Source organism: Primulina eburnea, chromosome 16 (assembly GCF_022965805.1).
Source record: "Primulina eburnea isolate SZY01 chromosome 16, ASM2296580v1, whole genome shotgun sequence".
Classification (NCBI taxonomy): Eukaryota; Viridiplantae; Streptophyta; class Magnoliopsida; order Lamiales; family Gesneriaceae; genus Primulina; species Primulina eburnea.
Window position 1 is genome coordinate 27,681,525 of NC_133116.1, and position 21,399 is coordinate 27,702,923.

Below are 21,399 nucleotides of genomic sequence, written 5' to 3' on the forward strand. Positions count from 1 at the left end.
AGTAGATAGGCCGGAATATTGAAGTGTATGTGGACGATATCTTGATCAAGACCCGGGAAGTCTCCTACTTCATTGGTGATTTGGCTGAGACCTTCACCACTTTGAAACAGTATGGAATAAAGCTTAACCCGACCAAATGTGTATTCGGGGTCAGGAGTGGAAAATTCTTGGGTTTCTTGGTAACTGATAGGGGAATCGAAGTCAACCCCGAAAAAATTAAAGCAATAATGGACATGCCTTCCCCTGAATCTGTCGGGAACGTTCAAAAATTAACCGGGAGGATCGCGGCCCTGTCACGCTTCATTTCTCGATCTGCTCATCGGAGTTATCCATTTTTCCAAGTTTTAAGAAAAGCACAAAAATTTGGCTGGGACGACAAATGTGAGCAAGCTTTTCAAGACTTGAAGAAGCATCTCGCTGAGTTGCCTATGCTGGCAAAACCCAAGCCCGAGGAAAAATTATGGATCTATTTATCTGCCACTGAGTTTGCTGTTAGTTCTGTGCTTGTCAGGGAAGAAGGAACCGACCAGAAACCAATATACTATGTCAGTCACGCCCTTCGAGGAGCGGAATTAAAATACAGTGAAGTGAAAAAAATAGCACTGACCCTGGTGATGACTGCCCGGAAGCTGAGGCCTTATTTTCTCTCACATCCCATTGTGGTCCTCACCAATTCTCCACTCGGGAGGATCATGACACACGCCGAAGTCTCAGAAAGAATGGTTAAATGGACTGTAGAGCTCGGGGAGTATGACATTGAATATAAACCTCGAGTTGCTATTAAAGCCCAAGCATTAACAGACTTCTTAATAGAGATGATTCAACCAGGAAAAGAAGAGGCGTGGAGATTTTTTGTTGATGGTGCATCGAATTTATCAGGATTTGGAGTGGGGGTGGTCTTGATTGCCCCATCAGGAGAGAAGATCAAGCTGGCTTTAAGAATTGATTCCAGGGTCACTAACAATGAAGCAGAATATGAAGCTGTTCAGGCAGGATTGCAGGCTACCTGGGAAGTCGGCGCTTCTCGGGTTATTATTTATTCTGACTCTCAATTGGTCACACAACAAATCAAGGGAACATATGAGGCCAAGAACGAGAAAATGCTCAAGTATTTGGGACTCATAACAACCCGGGCCTCCCCTTTTACCGATTGGAGCATTGAACAAATTCCTAGGGAGGAAAATGAAGAAGCTGATATCTTAGCCAAACTGGCTGCCTCCATGTCAGATATAAGTACCCGGGAAGTCCTCTGTTTAACCCAGTTGGTGCTTTCTGTTGATGAAGAAGTACCCCCAGTCCAGAGAAGCTTGTGGATGACTCCTGTCATTGAATATATAGTCCATGGCAGGCTCCCAAAAGATCGGGCCCGAGCCGCAAAAATAAAAAAAAAAAGCACCCAGGTTCGTCTTTTTAATGATGTTTTATACAGGCGATCATAACAAGGCCCATTTCTCAAATGTTTATCAGAGAATGAGGTAGAGTATGTCCTCCGAGAAATACACGAGGGATGCTGTGGTGAACACCTCAGTGGGACTGCCCTGTCTCGGAAAGCTATATTGGCCGGATTTTGGTTGAATCAAGATGTTGTCTGACTTGTTCAAAAATGCCAGGGTTGCCAATACCAATCTAATTTTCATCATCGCTCTGCTGCTAACATGCAACCAATCTCAACATCATGCCCTTTTGATCAATGAAGGCTGTATATTGTAGTCCCTTCCCCATAGCCTGAGCGCAGAAAAAACTCCTTTTTGTGGCTGTGGATTATTTCTCTAAGTGGGTAGAGGCCGAGCCATTAGCCAAAATTACTGAGGAAGAGTTCATGAAATTTCTTTAGAAAAATAATGTTTGCAGATATGGCATCCCGAGAAAATTGATTTCAGATAATGGGAGGCAATTCCAGGGAAAGAAATCACCTCATGGTGTCAAGAAATGAAGATCGTTCAATCCTTCATCTCAGTGGCTTACCCCCAAGCCAATGGCCAAACGGAAGTGACCAATAGAATCATTGAAGGCCCGGCTCCATGGGAAAGGTAAACATTGAATGGAAGAACTACCGAATATATTATGGGCATATCGAACTACACCACGAACATCTACTCGAGAAACTCCATACAGCCTAGTTTATGGTTCAGAAGCAGTCCTACCTGTGGAGATCGGGCAATCCTCTACTCATATAGAATCTTATCCGAGCAACAATGATCAGTCCCGGGCCATTGAACTTGATCTAGTTGAAGAAAGGAGAGATCGGACAGCCATTCGAATGGAAGCTTATCGCAGCCGGGTGATGAAATCCTATAACAAACATGTTCAATCACGAGATTTTCAGGTTGGGGACCTAGTCATGAAAAAAGGTCAAACCAGTGGGTGATGTGGGGAAATTAGAAGCACGGTGGGAAGGAACCTTCAAAATAATTCGAATAGTCAGCTCGGGGGCAGCTTATTATCTCGAAGATTCTCGGGCACACATTCTTAAGAGACCATGGAATACATTTCATTTGAAGAAATATTATGTTTAAAGCTTTTGTATATGTTGCTTATATATCAAATAAAAAAATTGTTCAAGGAAGTGTCTACCATGTCCAGGGATCCGTACCCTGGTCCGGGGACCCGCACCCCGGTTATCTGCTAAGTCCAGGGACCCATAACCTGGCCCGGGGACCGGTTATCTACAAAGTCCAGGGACCCGTACCCTGGCACGAGGACCCGCACCCGGTTATCTCTTAAGCCCAGGGACCCGTACCCTGGCCAGGGGACCCGCACCCCGGTTATCTCTTAAGTCCAGAGACCTATACCCTGGCCCGGGGACCCGCACCTCGGTTATCTCCCAAATCTATGGACTTGCAACCTGACTATTTATCAAGATCAGTTGTTTATTAAACCTAAGGGGTCACAACCCAACTTAAATGTGCTCGGAGAAGGTTGATCAAAATCTATAAGGATATCTGAAGTTTTATGCAAGAAAAGTAAAGCAGAATATTTTCATTGACTGGAAATAATTTACAAAGTGCCCAGAAGCCCGAGAATAAAAACAAAATCCTAGTCTACTTTGGGATCTTGCTCCTTGTTCTCCTCCTCTTCATCTGGAAGAGAGGCCGCAGCTTTAATGAAGTCCGGGAAGTCCTCTCGGTCAGCTGGGACAAGGCCCGCCTCTTCAAACTGCTCCAGGCACTTATTGAAGCCCTGTTCGAAGTAAGGGAAGGATTTGTCAGCCACCATCTTCTTGAACTCTTGGGACTTCAGGAATTGAGCCATTTGTTCCTCCTAGGCAGTCTTTATAAGTCTTACAGCAGCCTGGAAATCTCCGGCTCGGACTCGAGAGGACTCTGCCTCTGCCCTAGCTGCCTGGTCCTCAACAAGCTCCGCCTGGGCCAGATCCATTTGCTGCTTCCAAACGGCCCTCTCCCAGGCCAGAACGTGCTCATGGAGCTCATTCAACTGGCCTACCTCCTCCTGGAGTTTGGCACGTGTCTCTCGAGCGGATGTGGCTTGAGTGTTAGCCCTCTTCGTAGCCTGAGCCACTCGCTTAAATGCTGACAAAAACATCTGCAAGCCCTGTAAACATGGAAAGTTAAAAAAATTGATACATAATTAAATAATGGAACAAGTAAATAAACTCACGGAGAAAGACCGGGCCACTCCTTCACATAACATCTCATTTGGGTGGAGTCCCTGCAGATGCACCACCTCGTCAGGATGCAGAAGGCCCCGGATCATCTTCACAAGATCCGAGCTAACGTCATCTCCAAAAATATTAGGGAGGACCCAGGACCTCCCGCCTGAAGGACCAGCAGACGAACCGGTAAGAGGAGGGGATCAGATGACTTCCTCGGGTTCATCCTCCACGACCACTGTTTGAGCAATTGGCTCGGTCACAGCCTTTCTCTTGCGCTGATTCAGAGGAACCGAGTCCTCCTCATGAGTCAGAGAAGTGGTCTCCTCCTGGGGAGGGACCGTCTCTTCCTGGGCCTTAGCTTCTGCCTGCCTCGACCCGGCGTTCCTCGGCTTCTCGGGTCTCAGCCGCCGCCCGGGCTCGGCGTTCTTCGTCCTCTTGAGCTTTCCCGGGCTCTCTTCTCTGCCCGGTCTTTCTTTTGCTCGGCCTTCTTCTTGGCCGCCGCCTCAAGAAGACTGGCCTTGATCATATCTTCTTCGGCTGCATCAGAAATACACAATCAGATGATTAATACAGAATGTACAAAGAGAAACTGAGGATAATAATTTACCAGCCTGCGACCCGGCCTGATCGAATTCGTCTATAATCTGGTCCACAGGGTCTTCAGGCCGGGACCCGATCCCATTATGTACCAGATTATTCCCCCCAATCAATACTGAGGACAGAAAGGACTGGTTCTCTATGGCATCCCAGGCTTGGGTGAATAAGGGAAGGAGTTTGTAGTCTCGGGGAAGTTCAGGTTGCTCGGGCAGTGAAGATAAGAAGCCCGTATCACAAGCTGGGAGAGTGGAGAATTGTAAGAAAAAGAATTTGGTTTTCCATCCCTTCAGGGATGAAGGGATGTCGGTCAAAAATCGATAATGCATCTGGGCCATGAAATAAAAAACCCCGTCATTAAACCGACATGAGTAGAAATAATGAAAAATAGAAGAATTAATGGGTAAATTTTTCATGCGGAATAAAAAAAAAGTAGCCTCCAGGATTCTAAAGGTGTTGGGTTGAAGATGGTTAATAGGGAGCCTAAAGAACCGGGAAACCACTTCGAAAAAGTGGTGGACCGGGAAACGAAGACCACTTTTAAGTTGTTCTAGGACGAAGGCCTGGAATCCGAGAGGAGGGGTGTCCGGGTGATCGTTTGGCCCGGGAATTTTGATTTTGTAAGTAGAAGAGATGGAGCCTAATGATCTTATCTCCCCTAAGCTGCTCGGGCGAAGGGTAGAAGTCACAGTAGAGAACCACAAGGTCCCTGCTACCTTGTCTTTCCCCTTGCCAGAGACCCTAGTAGGTCGGGAGGAAGAGGCTTTGGCTTGTTTTTTAGGAGGGGGTTGGGAAGAAAGGATAGGGATGCCTATGGAAATTTGAACATAGTGTTCAGAAGGGGTCGAGGAATTATCCTCCGACCGGCCCCTGACATTCTTACAGGACGTAGAAGAAGTAGAATTGGACATGACTACTAAAGCAAAATGAAGAGGAAGGCAGGTGCAAAGGAGGAAGAAAACTTACAAGTTGAAAATAACTAGTAGTTGATGAACAGAGAAGCCGCCGGAACAAGATTCACACGTCGTAAAGCTTGAGAGGAAATTTTGGCAGGGTTTGGCCGCTAGTTCAAATTTGCAAATGATTTTTGAAAAATTCTTATGCTACTATATATAGGAGGAAGGAATTGATCCACACCGTTGATCTAAGAAGAATCGGACGGATCAAATTGACCTGGGAAATTGGGCGGCATGATTGGGCGGGATATTTGAAAAGACAGGCACGAAGTTCAAGACGTCATGATGGTTTATCTTCTCGGAATACGGAAAGGCTCTGACAAATTTAATGCTATGGCTTACGTCAGCATCGATAGGGTGATGTCATCCTTATCGCCTCGGTAAAATCAGATAGCAACATTTTGCTCCCGACCCGGCACATAAGACTAATCGGGACAGCGAGTATGACTCTAGCCCGACTATTTAAGGAGGGAGTGATGATGCCCCGAGATGTACCGGGTCATGGATGGTGCCTGGGACGTCCCAGGCCAGGGATCCTGTCCAAGGAGAGTGCCCGGGTCTGGATCAACACCCGAGCCATAGGAGCACCTGGAGCATAATATCCTCGGGACGTTTTATGCTCGGGCTCCTGTATAATTACCCAAGAAGCATCCTACCCTGGCCACCTCGATATGAGTGAGACATTTAATTGCGCCGACTTGCTAGAGTCTGCACAGCCGACCTATCTCTGACAGTAACATAAATGGTTGACAAAATCAAGTGGGCTGGATGTGACTAGTATGAGATTTGACATGTCAGAACAGTAGGTATAATCAGCCGCCCTACCATAATTAATGCTCAACACAAAAAACGAGATCATCATTACATCCTCTACTATAAATACAGGTTCTTTACTTCCATTTACTCTCGATTCAGATATTAATACACACATTGAATGCTCTCATTTATTGTTCATTTACTTCTCACTTTCAACACCAATCTCACGGCCATCACTTGGCTACATTGGTTTTCTTGCTTGAGTTCCCTGCTGACTTAAGTATCAGAGTGGTCACGTCGGACACCCCTCAGGCGCCCATTCACGTGGTTCTTTTCTTGTTCGCAGATCTCTCAAATCGCTCAGGAGGAAAAAAAACTCACAATTAGTTCAGACGTCCAACTCATATTTCCTTTAACATCTTGATAGCAAATCCGGCAGAGTACCCGACCCGACTCACCCTTTTCGCTCGAGTTGCATCAGATAGGATATTGTTTTTTGATGTAAACATAAAAATGATAAATCGAGAATCAGCTCAGGACATACATCCATTCCAAGCGATAAAACCGGCCAATCCAATAAGAAATGATCAATCAACGTTTAAATATTTAGCCATTGTAGAAAAGTAAAAAAACAATTAATGCGCCTGAATCCAGGATATATTACAAAAAAATAATCAGACAATGGTAATGGTCACTAATGAGTCTCGAAGAAATCATTTATGACCATTGAAAAAGATGTTATGTAAAGGAGACATTTTAATATCTTCGAAAAAAGAAAATAAGAAGGTGATCAAGAAAGGCATATTAGCATTATCTAAGAATGCACTAAAGTTTTCGGATCACCAAAGATGTCCAACCTTTCAAGCAGAGATGTATCTATATTCATGTTCACATGTCACCAACATATATATCATATATATATACAAGGGACGTATCCACACATGGGCTCTCATGGGTTGTAGCCCAGCCCAATTTTTTTTTTTTTACTAATCATTTAAAAGTTTATTAACACATCCTAACACTATTATTTTTAGCCCACCTCAACTCTTGACATCTCCTATCCTTTTTTTACTACCCATGTAAAATATTTTTTCTCTTTTTGAAGGTATCTATGTGCTGTTGTGTTGAGGCCTCCCAAATTTTATGCTACTTGTTTAGTCTTTTTACATGAAATCCTAAATAGTTGTTATCCAATTAAGGAAAAAACACATTAAAAATGCAGAGGGCACAAGGTGTTTGCAGACGATTCAAAAAACAAAGTGGTGTTTGTGTATGGATTCATATTTCAAAATATCTATGATCTATCTATCTCTATATTTCATATTTGTAAGATGTTTAGTTCTAACAGTAGAAATAAATAATAATTAAAAAGAAATGAGGCAATTTGGCTATGTTAATTCTTATATGATTAATTATTGGTGTTTGCAAATCTTTACGGGATATAGGTATATGATACATTATAAACTTGATGTGATGCAAAATTTGAAAGTTTTTACACTTGTTGAGTTATGTCAGGAACTGATTGAGAGTGGACTGTCAAAAGTTTATGTTATGTTGACTAGATTGATTCATTTTATTTTGACGTTACCTGTGTCAATCGCCACTACTGAGCGAGCTTTTTCAGGGACGGATACAGGAAGTAGAGCTTGGGGGGCTTGAACTTAATATAATAAACTATATATATTATCAAAAAAGATATTACATTATATATATATATATATATAAATATATATATATATATATATATATATATATATATATAGGGACGGATACAGGAATTAGAGCTTGGGGGGCTTGAACTTAATATAATAAACTATATATATTATCAAAAAAGATATTACATTATATATATATATATATATATATATATATATATATATATATATATATATATATATATATATATATATAAATATCAACTTAATTAAGGAAGAGATTTGAGTATTAGAGCATAACTTCAACATCTACCTCAGCACATCAGGATCAATGTGCTTACCAAGTTATTGCATCCATGCCCAACAATCAAACCAATTCAATTTAATAGATGAAGAAGAAGGTTGTAGAAGTTAGAGTTGATATTTAGAATTATCATTAGATCAGTTGGAGATTTTTCTTCCTTGTTGACTGGATATATTAGGAATTCAATTGAGAGTGTGGCATCAGTTGAGATGAGTTTGTACAACAAGCTTGTATAAAACAAAATTTTCTAGTGAAACCTTCCAGAAACAAATGAATGAGAGACATAGATGTTTGATCATTGAACTTCCAAAAAAAATTGTGTATTCATTTATTTGTTTTTACACAATCCGTGTGTGGTATACACGCACTCCTTATTGATTTCAGGTTTTTTTGTTTCAGTTTGATCAAAATATTTACTAGATCAACTCAACTTCTTTCATCACTTTCACATAAATTTACTCGACTAATCATTTTAGAACAAGAATAATTTCATCGATTGCTAATCCAACCAAGAAACGTCTTTTGAGTTGTTCCAAAATGATCCTAACACAGTGTCAAAACGGGTCTTTCTTGATTTTAGAATATTAAATCTGCTGGACTATTTGATAGTTTCAAAGCTAAAACCATCCTGATTATCGAGACACGTTGGTGCAAAAATTTAAAGCAATTAATGTGGCTATAGTCAAGGACACAACTAAAGTTGTAAATAAATCTAGCTGATTCACAAGATTATCGAGCTGACTACATAAATATTTGATTTGTAGTTGAAACTATCGAACTTGGACCAAACTCGAACGTGTTCGAAATTTTTTCGAGTCGAATTTGAGCCAAGTTATTTTTTGATAGTTTGCGAGTCTTAATATTTTATTTAATTATATATAAATACATATACATTTCTAGTACTCTTTTGAACATTTTGAGATTTCGAACCTTCATTATCAGACTTCAATGTTCGAGTAATAGTTCGAATAGATCACGAATAAGTTCGAACATTTCGAGCCGAACCTCGAACTTATGAAAAAATAATTAAATTTTTTTATAGTTTCGAATCGAACTCGAACTCACTTAATTTGACATGAATTCAATCCTTTAAATTTTACTAATATTAAACTCGATTCGGTTCGTCCGTCACCAAAACAAAATACGATAAGCTTTTTTAGACAATCTCAAACAAATCATTTCAAAATAAAATCAAAGACTATCACCTCATAATTCAATCATATTTAAACAATAAAATATTATTATTACTATTTATTTCGTATACGCAATAAAAATTCTTTACCCAAGAAGTAAGATAGTCCGAAACTCAGATCGTTCTTCTTAAATATAATCACAATATTGGGAATTTTGAATAATGAAACAATGTAAAAACTATAACAAACTAGTTAAAGTATTAAAAATAAAATTGATTACCCCTTTTATTTGTCTTATTATTATTTTTCCAGTTATTTGTCCAACATCGGTTGGATAGATAACCTGAAAGTTGTATATATTGGCTTGTGTAATCCTCCCCACTTGAGCTAGCTTTTGGGATTGAGTTAGGTCCAAGTTCCAACCTTAACATGGTATCAGAGCCCGTGTTTCACTGTTATGTGTTAGACTAACTATAATTAGGGCACCCGTTCTGCCCATAATTGGGTCATTTGTAAACTCCACGCTCCAGATGTTCATTCCTGGACGTGAGAGGGGTGTGTTAATTGTCCCACATCGGTTGGATAGATAACATGGGAGTTGTATATATTGGCTTGGACAATCCTCCCCCTTGAGCTAGTTTTTGGGGTTGAGTTAGGTCCAAGTTCCCAAAAGCTAACTCTTGGGGTCGAGTTAGGTCAAAGTTCCAATCTTAACATGGTATCAGAGCCCGGGTTCCACCATTATGTGTTGGACTGCCTATAATTACGCCACCCGTCTGCCCATAATTGAGTCATTTGTAAACTGCACGCTCCAGATATTCATTCCTGGGCGTGAGAAGGTGTGTTAATTGTCCCAAATCGGTTGGATAGATAACGTGGGAGTTTTATATATTGGCTTGGACAATCCTCCCTCCTTGAGCTAGCTTTTGGAGTTGAGTTAGGTCCAAGTTCCCAAAAGCTAGCTCTTGGGGTTGAGTTAGGTCTAAGTTCCAATCTTAACATGGTATCAGAGCCCGGGTTCCACCGTTATGTGTTGGACTGCCTATAATTAGACCATATGTTCTGCCCATAATTGGGTCATTTGTAAACTCCATGCTCCAGATGTTCATTTCTGAGCGAGAGAGGGCTGTGTTAATTGTCCCACATCGCTTGGATAGATAACCTGGGAGTTGTATATATTGGCTTGGACAATCCTCCTCCCTTGAGCTAGTTTTTGGGATTGAGTCAGGTCCAAGTTCCAATCTTAACATGGTATCAGAGCCCAGGTTCCACCGTTATTTGTCTGACTGCATATAATTAGGCCACCCGTTCTGCCCATAATTGGGTCATTTGTAAACTACATGCTCCAGATGTTCATTACTGGGCGTGAGAGGGTGTGTTAATTGTCCCACATCAGTTGGATAAATAACCTGACAGTTGCATATATGCACTTGGACAATCTTCCCTCTTGAGCTAGTTTTTAGGGTTGAGTTAGATCTAAATTTCATTCTTGACATTTCCCAAAAAATTTATCAATATTTACTTCTACCACATTTATATATCTTCGAATGGTAGGTGTCTGCATATTCATCTGGGAATTGCCATATTAATTTCAACAGGATGAGAATTTTTTGCTGTAAAAATAACAAATTATCTAACCTGTTTCTGATCATGAACATGAGAAAAGATATTTGACTGACCATGAAGCCGTAAGCGAAGGTTCCGATGACTAAGACAGCAATGGTGAAGGCGGAGAGCTCGACATCTCCCAGATGTCCCATGAACATCGTCGCCACCGAGTTGGCCCCGAACTGGCACAGGATTTGGAGCGCGATCGGCCCGGCAATCGCCCACAGCTTCGCGGATTCTACTTGAAAGATTCTCCACCACGTTCTCAGCCCGACCGCCTCCAAGTAGTCTCCGCCTTCTCCGATCAGCTGGATTTCGACGAAGCTTTTCTCCAGAAGCGGCACTTCCATTCTGCGGGCGGCGTTAAAGTCAGTACTACACCAATTTCAAGCTGCTGCGATGCGATTATTTATGGGAAATCTTCGATGGGATCAAAAGTAATCTTGACAAGGATTCGATGTGTAAGTCAATCAAACGAATAAAATATTGGGTTGGGTAAGAAGTCAGAATCATTGTGTCGGAGACGGAAATTGATTTGGGCGACTGATTAGTAAACATATGTATCTTTTTGTCTGCAAAGTTGACTGAAAACATAGAGGCAAGCAAATGAGTTGTAAATGTAAAATATAATTGTTTGGGTTAAATTTAAATTATGCAGGCCCATCAAATATAGCAGATAAATTTTCACCGATTCAAACTGGATTGGCCAACACAAAAAAACATTTACAATCTCTTGCACAAAATTTTAGCAAACTCCCTATGGAATTCTCATAGATCTAATAAGTCGTTTTCATAGTTTCAATTCTAGATTTCTTTAGTTCAATTCGTTTTCTTTCAGATTTCAACAACGTTCTTTAGTATATGTCAATCTTTTGTGATTTCCTACAATTTATTGAAAATATAGATCATCTTAGGAGTTTATTTCTAAATTTCTAGTAGTGTTTCTCTATTTTTCTTTTTTTATAGCGTCATATTTGTTTAAGAGATCATAACGACCGTCAAATTTAGTATCTATAATCGTCGTGTTTTTCGAAGTTATATTTTTATTATTTTTACACAAATTGGTGCATCTTTGCACCTGACATGCTTGCCAATCGAAATATTATGCAAACAATTTTTGACACGCCCATTGGAACACCATTATTCCGCCAAAAAGGAAAGAAAACGTCAATCAAGGGGATGTGGAGTCTCTACCAAGCCAGAAATAGGTTCACGCTCCGCTAACAGAACAACCGGCTGTTGAAGAGCCGACCAAGGAGTTGGATTTGCATCCAAGTCATTTTCCAGATATATATGCTCATATTTCTAACCGTTTGGTTGAAGAGTTGACTGCGATGAAAATTGAAGAGATATCACAAGCATTCTCCAAGGCTATGTCTGATTGTTTGAAGACAATGTTGGGTAGACTGAACTAGTCAACCCATAAAGAGCAAAATGCAAGTGAAAAAAAAGGGAACCAGGTATGCAACCAAATATAGGGAAGCAACCAAATCAATGAATTTAACCAGGGAGTAAGAAAATCAAGGACTGATGATCCTCGCCGCCCAGAGTTCACTCTCCCAAATCATCCAGAAAGAAGGTATACTGAAATGTCCACTACTTATTTTTCTTAAAAAGTACTAAACAAATTTTTTTCTAAATAATTGGCCGAAAATAACTATACACACATATATATATTATATATATATATATATACTTATATATATATTTATACTTCATGAAAATAACCGTGCACCATTTAAAAATAAACCACCAACTATATTTGAAAATTCAAAGGAAAGAATTCAAAACATATAATCATCAAACGTTTTACCAAACCTGAACTTAGAAATATTTCAAAATAAAGCTAACTCTAACAACCTCTCCAATACCACTCAAAAACATCATAAAAGTCGTAAAAATCTTTATCATAAACTTTAAATCATAAATGCGGAAAAACTAGCGCTGGTCCTCAGGTTGTGTGCACTTTCAGCCCAGTAAGATCAACCATCAAGTCCCTCAACATCAATATCATGCTCACCTGCATCGATCACACCTAGTGAGTCTATTGACTCAGCAAACCATAACCACAATAGCAAGTAGTATATATACAATCACATGCAACAGTGAAAATATTTTTACTTAATATAACATTTCATGAACATGTATAAACTTAAACATTTTTCTTTTCATCATAAAAATATTCCATTTCATCATATACGTATACATTTTCATTTTCGTTGAATTCAAATCGTTAATTGTGACTTTCGTATTAGATGAAGTTCGATGAATCCATCTATGTGTTACCACAGTACTGGGCGGTGGAGGCATCAGCGACACTCTCACCCTACAACTGAGCATTGGCCTTACATATCATCGTATTAGTCACAATTACTTAACTTCCTTCAACATTTAATATTTTCATCACTTTATAAAATTCATGCATATAATAATTGTTTGCCACGACCAAAAGTGGCAAGAAAGGGGTTGAGACTAGTAGCGGAGCTGGCAAATGCGACGGGCAGTAGTGGAGATACAGCCGATTGGATAGAAGCGGCTCTCGTAGCGCTAGATTCAGTTGGGTGCTCCGAAGGAGAGTCTTGAGCCATACCATGTCTTCAGGCGACAATAGAGAACAATCAGCAGCGAAGAACAGCCGAAGGGAGCTTGAGGGCCGCGACAGTTGGAATGTGAGGCAGGCGAAGGGCAGAGGTCTTCCACAGCAGTAGTGAAGAGTAATCGAACGAAAGGGCGGCAAGAAAAAAGAAGAGAGGGGACTAGCGCGTTTCGAATCTGAAAAATAGATGAGGGAATTCCAAAAGACGATAATAAGAAATTTAAAGTCTAAAGGAGAATGGACTTATATATATATATACTTCATGAAAATAACCGTGCACCATTTAAAAATAAACCACCAACTATATTTGAAAATTCAAAGGAAAGAATTCAAAACATAAAATCATCAAACGTCTTACCATACCTAAACTTAGAAATATTTCAAAATAAAGCTAACTCTAACAACCTCTCCAAAACCACTCAAAAACATCATAAAAGTCGTAAAAATCTTTATCATAAACTTTAAATCATAAATGCGGAAAAACTAGCGCTAGTCCTCGGGTTGTGTGCACCTTTAGCCCAGTAAGATCAACCATCAAGTCCCTCAACATCAATATCATGCTCACCTGCATCGATCACACCTAGTGAGTCTATTGACTCAGCAAACCATAATCATAATAGCGAGTAGTACATATACAATCACATGCAATAGTGAAAATACTTTTACTTAATATAACATTTCATGAACATGTATAAACTTAGACATTTTTCCTTTCATCATAAACATATTCCATTTCATCATATACGTATACATTTTCATTTTCGTTGAATTCAGATCGTTAATTGTGACTTTCGTATTAGATGAAGTTCGATGAATCCATCTATGTATTACCACGGTACTGGGCGGTGGAGGCATCAGCGACACTCTCACCCTACAACTGAGCATTGGCTTCACATATCATCGTATCATCGTATTAGTTACAATTACTTCACTTCCTTTAACATTTAATATTTTCATCACTTTATAAAATTCATGCATATAATAATTGTTTGCCACGACCCAAAAGTGGCAAGAAAGGGGTTGAGACTAGTAGCGGAGCTGGAAAATGCGACGGGCAGTATTGGAGATACAGCCGATTGGGTAGAAGCGGCTCTCGTAGCGCTAGATTCAGTTGGGTGCTCCGAAGGGGAGTCTTGAGCCATACCATGTCTTCAGGCGACAGTAGAGAACAATCAGCAGCGAAGAACAACCAAAGGGAGCTTGAGGGCCGCGACAGTTGGAATGTGAGGCTGGCGAAGGGCAGAGGTCTTCCACAGCAGTAGTGAAGAGTAATCGAACGAAAGGGCGGCGAGAAAAAAAGAAGAGAGGGGACTAGAGCGTTTCGAATCTGAACAGTAGATGAGGGAATTCCAAAATACGATAATAAGAAATTTAAAGTCTAAAGAAGAATGGACTTGGGTTGCTCAGCCCACCACTACAAGCCCAATTCACAGAAAAACAATCACTGGTCGCTACAAATGAATGAGTTTAAAATTGGACTGATATGCAAGCATTTTGGGCCCAATGGACCAATGCTTGCGGGAGGCAATAGTTTGGGCTAAACTTAAATTATGATCAAATGTGACAGATAAACTCCAACCGATTCAAACTGATCATGAAGCGTTGAAAGAGAAGAGATCATGGGAAGAAAGATAAAATGATCATGGGATGAAATAGCGGAAGATCATGTGTAATGCCTGAGATTTTATCCTGTTAATCCGAGATTATTAATTGACAAATTGATGTGATTATAGAAGGACCACTCCGAGACACTATTTGGAATAGCATGAGTACTGCGAGGTATGAGACCAGAAGTTCTCGCGCATATGCGCGAAGACGAGTCGCGCATATGCGCGATAAGCATATGCCGAGACAGTAAGTCTCGCGCATATGCGCGAGACGGGGCGCGCATATGCGCGAGCTGGTGTTTTCCTAAAATGCCGAGACAGTAGGTCTTGCGCATATGCGCGAGCTAATGAATTCAGAATTTCCGAGACAGAGAGTCTCGCATATATGCGCCGGTGAGAGACGCGCAGTATGAAGATTGAGCTACATGTCTTGCCATGCCATTTAACATGTAATATTTCCTTCAATTCATTCAGAGTTTCCAGGGAAGAAAACCGAGGTAGCCATAGGAGAAATTCTCAAAATTTGCATATGTTAGAAATTTGACTTTTGTGCAAGATCCGGTCGTCTGATTTTTGATCCTAGAATAGTTTAGTGCTCCTCTCGTCAAAAGCTTCGAAAGGATGTAAGTTTGATTATTTTTCAGTATAGTTTGAAAGTTTGACAGTTTATGTAATTGTTATGATTTAGAAGATGAGTTAGCGTCCGGGTCCCCACGTCATGGATCATGGGAGGGGGGAAAGAACTGCCTAGCATTCAGAAGCAAAAGGATTGGCCAACACAGACGAACACACACAATATCTCGCACAAATTCTAACAAACTCTTTGCAGAATTCTCATAGCTTTAATCAGTCGTTTTCATAGTTTTCATTCTAAATTTCATTAGTTCAAGTCATTTTCTTTCAGATTTCAACATTATTTAGTATATGTCAATCTTTTGTGAATTCCTACATTTTTATTGAAAATATAAAACATGTTAAGATTTTATTTCTCAATTTCAATAGTGTTTCTTTATTTTTCTTTGTTTATGGTGTCATATTTGTTTAGGATATCATAACGGACAGTCAAATTTAGCATCTACAATTGTCTTCTTTTTAGAAGTTAGATTTCAACAGGGACTTGATCGAGTTATAGTGAGTCTGCACAAGAGTTGTATTAATCAAAGTCTTTTAGTGAAATCGTTTCTAAAAAAAAAGAAGGCTTTGAACTTCGAGAAACAAATTTGTGTTGTTTTTTTAGATATATTACTTGATTTCTTGTCTACCAAACCCTAGCTGTTTCATCATATTTATTATTTGTATTTGTTCATTACGTTCAGTACAATTTTCTTGCACTATCTATACTTTAGCTGCTTGCTGAATCTAGCCATTTTCAAGAAACGTGCTTGAGCTTATTAATAAAAGCTAAAGTATACTTTCCACAAAAAAAATCTCATCATATTTTTTTAATGTTTATTCAACTCTTCTAAATACGTTTTCGATCATAATATTAAAGACAAATACTTGATCGTACAACCTAAAACCATAATCTATAGTCCAATTTTAAATTATTAGACAATAATCAAGGGTGACAAAATTTTTTTTTTTTTTTCAGTTGTAATTTCATTATTGCAGGTTTGTTATAATAATTTTTCTTCGTACAAAGAAGAAAATGTAAATTCTATTTAAGTTTAATTTCACTATTTAGATTAGGGGTGCAAACGAACCGAATCGAGATGAATATAACGAAACTTGAATGCTCAAATCCGGCTTGAATTATTTTTATTCGAGTTTGAGCTCGATTCGAAACTCGAAAATTTTTAGAACTTTTGGCTAGATTCAGTTCGAATTAATGCTCGAGTTCGAGTTCAACTCGAAAGATTCAAACATTTTCGCGAACTATTCAAATGATTGCTTGAAAATAAGTACTCGAAAGACTCGAAATTTATTTATTTAATATATAATTATATTATAATAATAAAATGCTAAAGTTCGCGAGTTGTTCACAAACTATCGAACAAATATTTTGGGCTCAAGTTTAGTTTGGAAAAAAGGTCTAACATGTTAGATTTAGGATCAAATTTGATAAGTTCGCGTATAAATCAAATATTTTTTGGATTGGCTCGAAAAACTCACAAAGCGGCTTGATTCGTTTACATCACTAATTTAGATAATTGAATTATTTTTGAGTTTGGTTTAAGTTTTTTTTCGTGATTTGGACATTTAAGTTATTGAGTTTGCTTGAAAATTTTGGATTAAAATGACCATTTTGAAATGTACATAATCATATTGTAGATCGAAGAATTAAGAATCGTTCCTTAAAGTGGGTTGAACGGATGGAATAAAAATCCATTAAAATATTGGAAAAAATATATTTGGGTAAAAAATGTATAGCTTTTTGCTCGATTATTCAACATCTTATTTTATTGTATTTTTGTAATATTAAAGAATAATAATTAACTCAATTATATATATATATATATATATATATATATATATATATATATATATTATGTATAATTGAATATTTATATTTTATGTTTGAATATTAATTAAATATTTTCCTAAAAAATTATGAAATCCGTCGTAACTAAACTATATACTAAATAATACGTTATATTTGTAGTTCTAAATTGGGGGGAAAATATATAAATAAATATATATATATATATATATATATATATATATATATATATATATATATTTGTAGTTCTAAATTGGGGGGAAAAATATATATATATATATATATATATATATATATATATATATATATATATATAATTGCATATTTATATTTTATATTTGAATATTAATTAAATATTTTCCTAAAAAAATTATGAAATCCGTCGTAACTAAAATATATACTAAATTATACGTTCTAAATTGGGAAAAAAATAATTACACATTGGAGGAAATATAGTAATCATGCTCAAATGATTTGAGACATACTTTGGATTGAAGGATAATATTATATATTATATATAAATGATAAATTTTTATGTATTGTTGATATAATGTATTATTATTCTAATTTTTATAAAATTTGAGTCGAATGTTAAACAATATACCATGCTGTTGAATAATAAATATGATAAATGGCACATGCTCAAATGTCATCTAAAGCATTAAAGCAAGAATCAGTTTCACAAATATAAAAGGCCAGTTTAGAAATTTACTTACTGAGACTCATCCAATATCTCAATTACAGACAGACAGACAGACAGTTGAGGAAACAGTAATACTATAGATACATACATAACAATATATTCAATCCATCAAGCAGATCATTATACATCTAATTTCAAAATCAAGAAAATCTATTCACAAGCAGATAAAAAAGGGAAGAAGATGAAGATGATGATAATGATGAAAAAGGGTCTCGTCTATAACAAAAAACATACCCGATGACTACCTTGGCGATCAACTTCTATCAGGGTAGCATGAGTTGATTAAATAAAATTACAAACATTATGACTGCATGACCTTATTTTGCTTAACAGAGGCTGTGGTTTTGAATGCTCGGCATTTCCATGTAGATGCTTCAACGACGGTCATCAAATTAAGCTTCTCTTTGGGGCTAGTTTGATCCCTGATATTACAAATGCTCAAGGGAAGTTTTTTCTGCTTGATTCTTCCTTTCTTTTTACTAATACTATCCAATGATTCAGAAAATGAATTCTTTAAAGGAAGTGTCTCTGCTTGACCATTTTTTAACTTTAAATGGCCAGTTTTAATGGGTCGCCATTCTTCCTCATTACTCACTCCCAGTTGCTTGTCTTCCTCAAATTTTGACAAGTTCAAATCCACCATAATCATGTCTATTTCTTTTATGGGACCTTCAGTTTCTACCCCTGATACTACTCCATTACCATTACTAGTCACCATACAAGGTTGACTAGAAAAAACAGAGCTCTTCAGCTTCTTATGCTTGTGCATCAATGTATCGGAACCTGATGAGTTCTTCAAGATTCTTGGGGAGCTATTAATCACTTGATGCAACTTGCGGGCCAATTCCTCATCTGTTCTACACTTGGTCGTCTCTTGGTTCTTATTGTACAATGCTTGAACAGGGACGTGCTTCTTCATCTTGTTCTTTTTCTGACATTCATCTTTGTCAGCCATCTTGTCTGAAAGAATGTCGACAAGTTCCAAGGCTAGCTTGGCAGCAGCCATAGCCTTTGCTGCTTTCGCTGCTTTATATTCAGCATTAGCTCTAGCAGCCTGTGCAACCTTTGCAGCTTCTGTAGCAGCGAGTCTTGAGGATTCAACGATCTCCTCAATTGAAAGGTTAGAGTTAATCAACTGGGATCTCAACATGTTATTAAGACTGGAACCAAATTTGTTCCCACCACTACTAGAAGCAGATGGCACATGGGAATTAACATCGGAATTTTGTCTCTTTAACTCGGCCAGGAGCCGCTTTCTAGGTGGCAAAAGTGCACTAGTATCCAAGTGATTAACATCACATGCATTCGACTCCATTACCCTCTACATCCACAAGAAACGGATCGCTCCAGCCAACTTTTACACTACAATCAACAGACCGAAAAATCAAGCCTTCACCAAGTAATAATCCTCTGTCACACAAATCCCGGATTAAGATTTTTCAAACTTCCCCAAACAACAAATTGGATTTGCGCAGTTTCCCTAAAATAAACATAACAAAAAACATTAAATACAAGACGCTAGAATCAGATATAAGATAGAAAAATGTTCATTCGTAAACAGGATCTTGCCAACACCTAAGATGAATGAAAAAGATTCATAATTTAAATGCATGCCAATATTATAGAATCATAAAAAATCAGATTGAGCTACAAATTAGATATCATAACTGATCAAATATACGAATCAAGAACAAATTAGATGCAATCAAACCTTAAATCTCAGCAATCCCTGACCTTTTAAAGTTCGATAGAGTTAAATTAGGGCTTCTAAAGGGATAAGATATAAGGTGCGAAGAAAACACCAGGGTTTCTACAGCAAACATGGATCTGCCTAAAAAGTTTAGCGCCAACCATAGAATTCAAAGGCAGATTTCCTGTCCGATGATGATACAAAACAATCAATAGACAAATTATAGATAGATCAAAAGAAGAAACCTGATTTCCATTCATATACCTTCAAAGCACCGGAATAAAAAATCTACCCAGAAACAAACCGATTTTAAACAATCCAGCGCTAAACTCTACCAAAATCCTGCAACAACAAAAACATTCAATTTTTTCCAAAAAAAAAAGTAATTCGAACCCTGAATTCATTCAATTCCCCCAGGTTTCCAATTTCCATTCGAATCATAAAAACCACGACGTACAAAGAATCCGGGAAGACGCGGCTCCCCGCCGTGACTGAAGCGAAGAACGGCGAACAACGGCCGTTTGATCATTTACGAACATTTGAGCCGAAATAATCCGTTCATCAATAATTAGGGTACGAAATCCGTAATTCTGTATATTTTTTCCTCGATTTGAAAGATTTGTGAGAATTTTGAAGATTGTGTGAGAACAATCAGCTGCGGAGGATTGATTTTATGTCACCACGTATTCCAGGTAGTTTTTTGTGACGAAATTGCCCTCCAGGATTTGGTTGATTGTACCGGAAAAATTTGCCCCTTGCCCTAAACATCAACATCTCCTCCTTTTTTTTATCCCAAAAAAAAAATCTACATATTTTAATGTGGAAATTATTTCAGATATTATTTAAAATTTCAATATTACTAAAAAAAAATATAATAAATTCAAATTTATCCTCGAATTTGTGGACCCAAGAGGGCTACTATTCCACTCATAATCACATGATAATTAAAGCACCACAACAAATCAAACTTCAAATTAGAAAAAATAGCCAAAATGTTAAATAAAAAAAAATTATCTGAAAATGTTGAAATTAAGTCCTCGTCCTAATAATTGGCTTTTTTCAATCTTGTGATCTAATCTTGCTGAAATAATGACATGACATTGGATGTTGATATGATATCGGATATTACTGATCCTTTGTGATAAGATCGATTGAAGAAAATTTATGTGTTTAATGATAATTCAATCTGATTAGAAATTGAACTTGTCATTCTTGATCATCAATATCAGTTGGCTAACAAAATATGTGCGGGAAGAAGCCAAACCGACATATTAGAACAGTTCAAATAATAGTTTGGGCATGTAAACTGAAAGTAAAATGAAAGTTAATTTGTTTCTGGATGTTAGAAAAACTTGAACTCCTATATCATCCCTTCTTCTTTTTGAGAAGGCTCACACTAGAAAGCTTTAATTTTTCCAGTTCAGTTTGAACTCAATACTGTCAAAATTGAAACTCCTAGTATACTCAACTGAACGGTTTTTTTTTTGGAATTTATGAGTTTCAGAGTTTGACAAACAAATCTGTAAAAGAACTGAAGAACCAAACTGAGCGGACGTAGTTAAGATATCATAACTGGAAGAAGACTTATAAGATTTAAATGAATTAAGAACTGAACTTCTTATAAGAATAAATAAGTCTTAAAACCGATGAATTATAGATCAGTAAACAGATTGGAAAAAAGTTGACAGATAAGTCACCCTTACTGCCACTCTACAGAACCGTACATGAGATTTTCACCTCATAC

General features: G+C 37.8%; 2 protein-coding genes across 10 annotated transcripts in view; both read right to left on the reverse strand.

The window, feature by feature from the left end:
• LOC140816440 (protein DETOXIFICATION 35-like) overlaps nucleotides 1–11,108 on the reverse strand; it is a 50,990-nt gene extending 39,882 nt beyond the window's left edge. For 2 of the 3 annotated variants that reach the window (XM_073175706.1, XM_073175705.1), the window contains exon 1: nucleotides 10,691–11,108. In XM_073175706.1, the coding sequence (XP_073031807.1) occupies nucleotides 10,691–10,969 (279 nt within the window). In that variant the 5' untranslated portion in view covers nucleotides 10,970–11,108. The remainder of the gene's footprint in view (nucleotides 1–10,690) is intronic. The other variant, XM_073175704.1, reaches the window with a different exon arrangement.
• Nucleotides 11,109–17,916: 6,808 nt separating this feature from the next.
• Nucleotides 17,917–20,341, reverse strand: LOC140816335 (uncharacterized). Of its 7 annotated transcripts, none has more exons than XM_073175540.1 (3): nucleotides 20,113–20,341; nucleotides 19,920–19,997; nucleotides 17,917–19,445 (listed from the first exon to the last, which is right to left on the reverse strand). In XM_073175540.1, exon 3 carries the CDS (start codon nucleotides 19,278–19,280, stop codon nucleotides 18,267–18,269), a length of 1,014 nt encoding a protein of 337 aa, XP_073031641.1. In that variant the 5' UTR covers nucleotides 19,281–19,445; nucleotides 19,920–19,997; nucleotides 20,113–20,341; the 3' UTR covers nucleotides 17,917–18,266. The 7 variants fall into 7 exon arrangements, with proteins under 7 accessions (XP_073031641.1, XP_073031640.1, XP_073031642.1 ...); XM_073175539.1 differs by having other exon boundaries at nucleotides 17,917–19,839; XM_073175541.1 differs by having other exon boundaries at nucleotides 19,901–19,997.
• Nucleotides 20,342–21,399: the final 1,058 nt, after the last annotated feature.